This window comes from Nematostella vectensis, chromosome 11 (genome assembly GCF_932526225.1).
Source record: "Nematostella vectensis chromosome 11, jaNemVect1.1, whole genome shotgun sequence".
NCBI lineage: Eukaryota > Metazoa > Cnidaria > Anthozoa > Actiniaria > Edwardsiidae > Nematostella > Nematostella vectensis.
This window is the reverse complement of record NC_064044.1, coordinates 10534906-10544477: the sequence shown is the minus strand read 5'-3', so window position 1 is coordinate 10544477 and position 9572 is coordinate 10534906. Positions and strand designations below refer to the sequence as shown.

The following is a 9572-nucleotide window of genomic DNA, read 5'->3' as shown; positions in this document are numbered from 1 at the left end:
ATCACTTTGTAATAAAATTATTTTTGGACGAATATCGTTACTTTTGTGATTCTGTCTATATAATCCTGGAACTTTAAGTATTTAGGCGGGAAAACAATTTTGCGGGATAATCAATCCGCGGGAAAACGCGGAAACGCGCGCAACATTTAAAAGTCACTACAGTATTAAGAGACGCCAAGCTAGTCGAAAAACGCTTAGACAAGCATACTTGGGAAATGGGCACGATTCAGATATCAAACTTCACATAATGACCTATTATTCTATAAAAGAAGAGACTTATTCGAATTTTTAATAGTGTCAGTAATTCCCTAAAACGCTTTTAGCATTTATCAACCAAAACGGCGTTGGAGCAATGACCAAATTTAATGGAGTCCAAACAATAAGAAATCAAATTTCGACCTGCCATTTAGAGTGAGCCATTAGTAACAGCATGGAGGTATATATCTAAGAGAGATTTAGCCAGAGAGGGAAAACTGAGCTGAAGTTTCTGTTTTTATCCCGGTTTTATTCATCCACATTTCCTATTTTGATCGACTTATACAATGTCTTTTTTAGTCAATAGATTTTATCTTTGGGTCTTTTGTAGAAGATTTGTAAGTATTTAAAATTGGGCTATTAATTGCAAGATATTTTATGCTGCCATTTGGGGAAGTTAATATGGATTTTGTTTTTGTTTTTGGGAAATTTCCACCAAGTTTGGTGAAAAAACACATGCGCAAGCGGTTGCACTGCCGGTTTGCATTTATTATTTATTTTTTTAAAGAAATCACTTGACTTTTTTGGTTGTAACTCGCGTGCCCTCCGGCTTTTGGCAACTTATTCAGCGCTTACAAATGTCAGAATTGAATGTCAGAATGTCGAGTTGATATAAAAAAAAACTTTTATCAATTCTCTCAACATCCCCCGCGTGTCTGTAAAAACCGAGACAGCCACGGGATATGCGTTTCATCGCTGAAGTATTGGTGGCCACGGTAGCGCGCGTCACACTATAACTGCCGGTAGCATGAAAGGACATGAAACAACTTGTTATTTTCTAATTTTAACTCAATCTCATTGGACCATCAAAAGTGACATTTTATACCTCCACTGAGCGGCAAGATTTTTGAATAATCATACATAGAAATTTCTAGATCTTTCTCGATCTTTAGAGGGGCACGAGTTTGGAGAAACACTTTAGAGTTTGTGAACCGTAAATGACCAAATAAACGCCTCCTATCTGAAGAACGCATCCTATCTAATGAAAGCCCCTAAATTAAGTTTGTAATGAACACCCCTCTAACAAACGCCCCAACTCTATATACACCTGCACCCCCCCCCCCCCCACCCTACCCTTCCTCGCAGTTTTAAAGCAAACCAGGCCCGTGTATACCCAGGGGGTGCTAACGCACCCCCCTACAACGGCCGAAGGTCCACTTTCGGTTCCCAATGGACGTGTTATTTGAAGACAAAACTATAAAGCATAAGCTATATCACTCTGGTCCGACAATAAACGTCCCGTGAAGATACTGCAAAGGCGTAAAAAAAATCCATTTTTGTTCTTTCGGGGGTGGTCAGATTTTTATCAGAGAACTCCTTCCCCTCCCCCCACTACCCCAGAAAAAAATTAAGTCCACTTTTTCGGATTTCGCATCCCTCCCCCAAAAAATAAAAATCCTGGGTACGGGCCTGCAAATGACTGAGAAATAATTCCGGTAATATATATCAAATTTGATTTCCTTCTTGCCAAGAAACGCTTGCTGCGCAGACTATAATAATTTAACGTGATCCTGCCTGAAATTACTGCACTTGGGTCTTGTTATATTGTTATAGTTTATAATGAACGCCCCTCTAATAAACGCCTCGTATTTATTGAACGCCCCTCAGATCATCGAAATTTTATAAACGCCCCCGGCGTTTATTAGATCATTATTTATTATTAGTTTTTTAGATCACTGTATGGGTGATTGCATTTTTCAGTAACAGTCCTTTTATTTTTCTTTGAATTGATCACTGACAAATATGCTTTTTGTGGTGATTTTATTAAGGTTTACATCAGTTACAACAGTGTGCGAAAGTGCAATACAATTAAAATAAACTTCAGTAGAAATGAAAACCCTTATGTGAGAACCCTTGTGCATTCCTATCATCAAGGGATGTAAAGAGGCTTCTTACGTCTGACAGTAATTTTTAAAAAATCCGCCATTAGGAAACAGACACAGAAGTCTAAGAATATTATTAGCCTCGTCCACACGGGCGTCTTGCGACAGCCTTCTGTTGTCAAACGTTCTCTTCGATACGCTGTCCCTATGGCGAGCGGCAAATCAAAAGTGACGTCATTAACCGACAAGCCGCTCAGCCAATAGAGGCCAGGGAACAAGATTTTTGTGAGTTATTTTCCCTAGCAAAAGCCAACATGTTCAAAATACAAGAAGATTAAGAGTGTCTGCAGACCCAGCAAATATAATATGACGCGGGATGACTGAGGTCATATGAAAATTTATCTATTTTGCTTTTCTTTTTTTGTAATCAGTGCATATCTAAAATGCAGTACATTTATATTAGTAGTAGCTCTTTGTTGATTTTTCTGAGATTGTTAAATTGAGAGAGACTCCAGCCTAAGTAAACCACGAATAATTTAAAGCTCGGCAATTACGGACCTCTCCTATGAATCAGGCATATTTCCATATTACCCAAATGCAACACATTACATATCTCTTCATGCAACAAGTACTTATCTATATGCAACACGGATCTCTTTTACGCAACACGTTATTATCCATATGCAACACAGATCACTCCATGCAACTGGTACTTTCTATGCAACACGGATCTCTTCACGCAACACGTTATTACCTATATGCAAAACAAATCACTCCATGCAACTGGTACTTTCCATGAAACACGGATTTCTTCACGCAACACGTTATTATCCATATGCAACACAGATCCTTCCATGCAACTCGTACTTTCCATGCAACACGGATTTCTTCACGCGACTTTTACATGCAAAGATTTGTGCCAAAGTGAGCTAGGACGAAACGTTTATGACAACTTTGCCTGTATGAAATAGTTGAAGGCGGTGCCTTTAGGAAAAGGAAGTCACATGGCATGTCCCAATTGTCGCACCCCCTTTGACTCTAAGACGACTTAGTCTAAGTTTGGTTTTCTCACGACTCTCGTAGCTCAAAATATTAATATTGGTATTTGTGATGACGTTATTGATAACGTCACCCTAAATGGTTGCATCCGTTGCACCCCCTTGACGCTAAGATGACTTAGCCTAAGTTTGGTTGTCTTGCGAATAGTTCTTTCGAAATCGAAATTTTATATCTAAATTCATCATAGTGTTATTACATCAAAAGTTTTAAAGCGATTTTTCTTATCTTTTCTACTATTAATACCCTGGGTACCAGAGGCTCGAGCTTCACTCCTACAACACGAGCCGCGAAGCGGCGACCACGAATCGCGAAGCGACGTCGCTTGGCTCCTCGTAGTCAAGACTGGTGTACAGTGTCAGAGTGCAGCTCGAGCCTTTGGTACCCAGGGTATACTATTGATTACTAAACTCCTTAAACGCTAAATCACGAAACTACTTATCTTTTCCCTGGCAACCACAAAATCAAACAAGCTAATACTGTTACGTCTCGAAGACAAATACCTAGTCAATGGATAATACACAACAAGCACCAGCTTCCCCGTCAGCTGATTAAATCTTGAACGCCCATTTCTCGTATGAGAACAGCGCATTGCCAATCAAGCCGTTTTGACGTTTAAGCGGCATTATTACCAGTTTACTTCCGGGGGATTACGTAACAATCGAAAAATGCGATTGTTTTTAAAGGAAAAAGCGAAAAATATTTCAAAATTGTAAAAGCAGTGTGTCCATTGGACGTTTCTTTGTTGATGTGACTGATAATTGATGGCCTGTTGAATAGTGGAATAGCGGGGACTCTAATAGGTTCTTTTGTCTCATGAAGTTTACGTCAGTCCCCCGGAGAAGCAAACCGGGACCATGATGCTTTAAGGGCATGTCATCGCGCATTGTGGTTGTATGTCGCCCAAAAGCGTTTTACCGGTAATTGTCTCCCATTTCAAGGTTGCTGAAGATAGAGACCCTGTACATCCCTGTGTGTGCGCTTGCCCCCTTGCCCAGTCATCAATTGCGTATCCCCAGTAATTAAGCTTCGCCATGTAGCCGTAGAACAACTTTGAAGAGTTGATGTGACTGATAATTGATGGCCTGTTAAATAGTGAATGGTCTCTTAAATTCTAATAGATTCTTTTGTCTCTTGAGGTTTCCGTCCGTCCCCCGGAGAAGCAAACCGTAACCATGATGCTTTAAGGGCATGTCATCGCGCATTGTGGTTGTATGTTGCCCAATAGCTTTTTACCGGTAATTGTCTCCCATGACAGTGTTGGTGGTGTTGCTAGAAGTGAAGAGCCTTTGCAACCTTGGATGAGCGCTCGCCCCCTTGCCCAGTCATCAGTTGCGTATCCCCAGTAATTAAGGTTCGCCATGTAGCCGTAGAACAACTTCGAAGAGTCAAAGTTTTCTCCAAGAGATCCTTGAATTTGGCCAATCACTAAGATACTACTTGCCGGGTTTAAGGGAGCGACACCTGAAACTACTTTCTCCCCTTGTAAGATATTGTTCTTGTAAACTTGGAACGTTCCATTTCCATACAAAAACACTAGATGCTGCCAAGTGTTGTCACGGGTAAAGCCAGATACGAGTGACCTGAAAACAATTAAAAGAATATAGACTCAACTGGCGGACAGGCGTGGGTTGGTAGTTGTTGCGCTTTTGTGATACATACTGTTCCCCACCCTTAAATCACTGCAAGTTGACAAAAATAGCTTTTAAAACACATAGTACCTACTTACTGAAGAGAGCACTGCTATATCTTATTATTTCGAAGTTTTCGTATTTTGATCTGGATTCGTGTCGTTTCCATTCAACAGCCGAACTCGTAGTTATCTATTTCTATGCTTCTCTACGAGATTTTCACCAAGCTCCGCGACAAAACACGTTTTTCGCTAAATGTAAGGTAATCCAAGAAGCTTTCGGATTCTGGATTTCAGGCTCTGGATAACGGATTCCAACCCTTGTATTCTGGATTGCAATCAAGTATTAACGAGATTTTAGTGTCTTCAAAACCATTTTTCATCGTACTGTAGTTTTCTATTTTTCATAAAACAAAGAGAAGTAGAAACGGATGCAGAAAACGTCCTTCTTTGGTGTCTCAAGATTTACAGATTCTGCTAGATAACATGAATTTTAATAGATTCCCAAGATATTGATCGTGGATTCCAAACTTACTTGGATTCTGGGTTCCAGACCGTGGATTCTAGATTCCATTTGCTGGAAGTCCAAAGGTTAAAAAAATCTGGATTCCAAATAACCCTTACATGGGGCGAAGTTTTAATCATCTTAGGTGATCGTGTTTTAATTCTCAAGTCGTTAAAAAAACTATTATCGTCTATATTTTAGATCAATCCAGGTCAAGATTCCCTGTTTGCATCCGACATGTTGTACAATTTGTAGGACTTTTGGATTGTACTTCGCTAGCTTCTATTTGCTGCTTTCTTATTCGTGCGCGCGTCGGATTTTGGCGTTTATTAATGTTTTCACTATGTTGCCAAAGCTTAGTTAAAATCTTGTAGAAAATAATAAAAAGCTACAATGTTCGATGTGTTGAATTATCACGCCGCCCCTCCGGTCTGTTTTTTCTCACCCCCCCCCCCCCCTCCCTATTGCTTGCCCCTCCGTTTTTCTCACGTGAGTTTGTTCCTCCGATCCTCCAATCTCTGTTTTCCACCAACTTCTCCATTTCTTTGCTTCTCATATCTCTTTGTTTCTTCCACTCCAGTTCTCTTTCCATTTTTATCTCCTATCAACTATGGTACAAAACTACAAATAACACTTTTTAATCTACGGAATAGAGCACTTTTATCTGATTATTTCGTATCATCTCCATCTAACTTTTATCTTATCGACGTTCTTGGTTTTCATTTTGCACATCTCAATTAAATCACGAAAACGAATTTGTTATTCGATCTTAAGCAGTTAAACAAATATACACTGCGAGAAAACGTTTCTCCCCATCGGCTGTTTTGTAGTATTTTGTCATTCTCGATTGGATTTCGTTAAAACGTTTTTAGAGGGTACACATTTTTATCCCCCGCCTTCGCATGAGGTGGATGACAGACTACACCCAGCAGGATGGTGGACACCGATCGTAGCAATCGGGATGGTTTAAGGTGAAGCCACACACACAAATCCAGTAAGTTCAACTTGGGATAGTCTCAGACACGGAATACACGATCTTACACAAGTTGCTAGCCCGTCTGTCGCCCGGTCTTTACGAAAAAGAGTGAAGTCGGTTAGAGAGCCTTGAGATTCCGGGATTTCTTCAGTAACCCATGTTTTCTTGGGCCAAGACACACTCAAGTTCATCAATCATGGGCTACAACGAACGAATATTACACAACATGAAAAAAGGAATGTGTGGAGATCTCCTCTGTTGTAGTAGTCTACCAGTTGTTTGGCTTGTAGGCGCTCAATGACGTCCGCGACAGATCCAGGTGGAGATGCTGTGCATTCCACCACAGGTGGACCGGTTGCTGTGATCTAAGATCTTGTCATATTTCCCTGGAAAGAACCTGTTTCTGCTGCGTCTTGCCTATTGATTTCATGTAGGAGCTGCCGTTACAAGTCTCTTTGCAGATTGCAGCGTTTGCAGATTCAAAATTGCCGCCGACACGTTTGCCATCTATAGAAATTGGCTGTTGCGTGCCACACCATCAGATGTAACCAATCATCAGCGCTGGGGCACAGTACATGTTTGAGGGCCACATGTTTAGCCTCGGGCCGCAACAAACAATCGGTATACACTTTTAACACGGACGGGAGCACAAAAATACCGTGGCAGCTATTCTTGTCCTATTTTTTTATTGACAATAGTGGACAAGTTGATATGGTATATATGGGCATGTCTAAAACATTTTTAGAAAGTGTGTTATCAACGGCTACTACAAAAGCGTTGCGCAACGTTGGATTCGAGCCTAATTCAGTGGTTGAATTCTTATTCGACAGGTAGCCAGCAGCGCGTTGCTGTTTCAGGCGCAACATTCGAGTCTCTGCCCATTTGCTCTGGCGTCCCACATGTTGAATCCTACTAAGTCATGTAACTCTAGTACATAGTACGAGTCCGGATACAACCAGAGCCCAAAGCCATTGAATCCACCCGAATCGTCTCACACAAACGACTAAGCACACTTCACATGGTGGCCGCCGTATTGGTTTTCTCAGACCTCTGGGAGATCTTTCACCACAGCATACCCATAACCTTATTTTTTTCTTCTCGCACAGAGTATGACTTCTGCAGAATCCACAGATTTTTTTACTTTCACATCAACTAACTTATTAGACTTCGATAATATATCCTTACACTCCCCTTCATATATAACATATTTCTCCCTATCTCTTTCCAAAGCTTTGCTAGCGCCAGTATAGACAAACTCACTCTTTTTCGCGGGATTGCCTTGTTTGCAATTATTCTCAAAGGGCCCGCAGTAAAAGGCTATGCTGTTGCGGTAACCCTGCCACTTGAGGCAAAGTCAATAAAATAAAATATATTTAAAAAATAAAATATATTTGCCGAGATTTTGTAAGCCCCGGTATTCACTACTCGTCACTGTTAAAATCAGTTCATTTATCAAAAGAGAAAAAAAGAGAAAAAAGATATGACAAGATGGCTGCTGAGGATTGCGGGTTCCATGCATTGGTGACTCTTTTTCCGTACAGTTAGAAAGCAAAAAAGAAGATAATGGACTATTGAGACCAAGTGTCAAGGGGTACGCTTAATTCGTTGGATTGCAGACCTCGAGACCTATTTTGGTAAGCTATACGTGATTGTCGACAAACTGCAATTTACTATTAACGGTAGTTCGGAGGAGTAGGTGTTTATCATGACAAACTGAAAATAAACGAAAAACGATGCTCATCGCAGTTGGTTTTGGTACCATTCAAAGAAAACCCGGTTTAAATTGGTCAATTTTTATACGATTGGGTCACGTGTCTGCAAACCAAGAATGGTAACCTCTTTCATGATTGGCTTGCGTGTACTTACGCTCCTGCTCCAGCAAACTTGATCTCCGCGACACCATCCTTCTTAATACCGATTGATAGTGCTTCCACGTCCGAGGCCGTTGCGTACGAGAGTATCACAGCGGGGTCAATATCGTCATCTACATCCATTTTCAGCCACACTGATACTGAAAAGGTATCAAACCAACCAAACGGCTGGTTTAATTGGATATAGTTGGATGTAAGTTTGGTTGCGAAGTGCAATACGCATCCAACACCAGACACCACTGGAAAACAAAAGGAATATAGAGATTAGTGCAGTAAAAAGCTGCGTGATCCAAAAATTATTTTCAGGGAACACGAGGCTGACAATGGATTTTGTGGAACAAAATACTTTCAACGTATTGCTCTGTTTTGCGTGACTTTCCTATTCATCAATGGGAAACAAAGGGGTGAATTGTGTAATAGACTTGGGATCAGAAATTGATTTTTTCGAACCTGAGTAGTATGAGGCGCAAAAGAAACTCTCAACTGAGATAGTGCATAAGACACTGAACCCCTGCCAAAGCTAAAAGAGGGGGCAAATGATCAAATTACAAAATTGGAAATCCTTCAGGAATGCAAAAATTATAGAATTGACAAATTGTTAAGAGCACGTACAATTATTTGACAAGAAATAGGACATATTTCTGCAGTCTCGCAAGAGTCGCCGGTGTTTTCTTCAAAACAAAAGCATTTGACTTCGCCACTTCTCTCGTCATACCTACCCCCCTCTCCACAAGGCTTAGAGCTACAAAGCGATTGCGGAGTTGTTGTAGTGGTACTCGCCTGTCGGTGTCGTAACTCCCGTCAATGTCGTATCTTCAGTCGGTGTCGTTTCTCCCGTCGGTGTCGTTTCTCCAGTCGGTGTCGTTTCTCCCGTCGGTGTCGTTTCTCCAGTCGGTGTCGTTTCTCCCGTCGGTGTCGTTTCTGCCGTCGGTGTCGTTTCTCCAGTCGATGTCGTTTCTCCCGTCGGTGTCGTTTCTCCCGTCGGTGTCGTTTCTCCCGTCGGTGTCGTTTCTCCAGTCGGTGTCGTTTCTCCAGTCGGTGTCGTTTCTCCCGTCGGTGTCGTTTCTCCAGTCGGTGTCGTTTCTCCAGTCGGTGTCGTTTCTCCCGTCGGTGTTGTTTCTCCCGTCGGTGTCGTTTCTCCAGTAGGTGTCGTTTCTCCCGTCGGTGTCGTCTCTCCCGTCGGTGTCGTTTCTCCCGTCGGTGTCGTATCTTCCGTCGGTGTCGTATGTGTCGTAGGCGTAGTTATTGCTGTAGTTTCGGCTGTCGTTGGTGCTGGAGTGGTTCGCGTCGCTTCTGATAAAAAAAAACAATTAAAAGATCACTATCATCATATCAGGATCGAATCGAATTCCCAGTCTCAGGAGATAATAAAATGAAAGACATCTATGACTTTAAAGACGTAAGAACTATGTTGGGTGGTGATGATCACGCCCGTACCCAGGACTTATTCTTTTGG

At 41.5% G+C, this 9572-nt stretch overlaps 1 protein-coding gene across 2 annotated transcripts in view; it reads right to left on the bottom strand.

Annotated features, from left to right (window-relative positions):
• Positions 1-2001: 2001 nt before the first annotated feature.
• The window catches only part of LOC5510187, an 18526-nt gene continuing 10955 nt past the window's right edge, over positions 2002-9572 (bottom strand). Inside the window, exons 7-10 of one of the 2 annotated variants that reach the window (XM_048734134.1) lie at positions 8897-9409; positions 8112-8355; positions 4351-4717; positions 2002-4032 (exon numbers count right to left, since the gene is read on the bottom strand). In XM_048734134.1, coding sequence (XP_048590091.1) covers positions 4000-4032; positions 4351-4717; positions 8112-8355; positions 8897-9409 — 1157 coding nt within the window. In that variant the 3' untranslated portion in view covers positions 2002-3999. Of the gene's footprint in view, positions 4718-8111; positions 8356-8896; positions 9410-9572 lie in introns of both variants that reach the window. The other variant, XM_048734133.1, reaches the window with a different exon arrangement.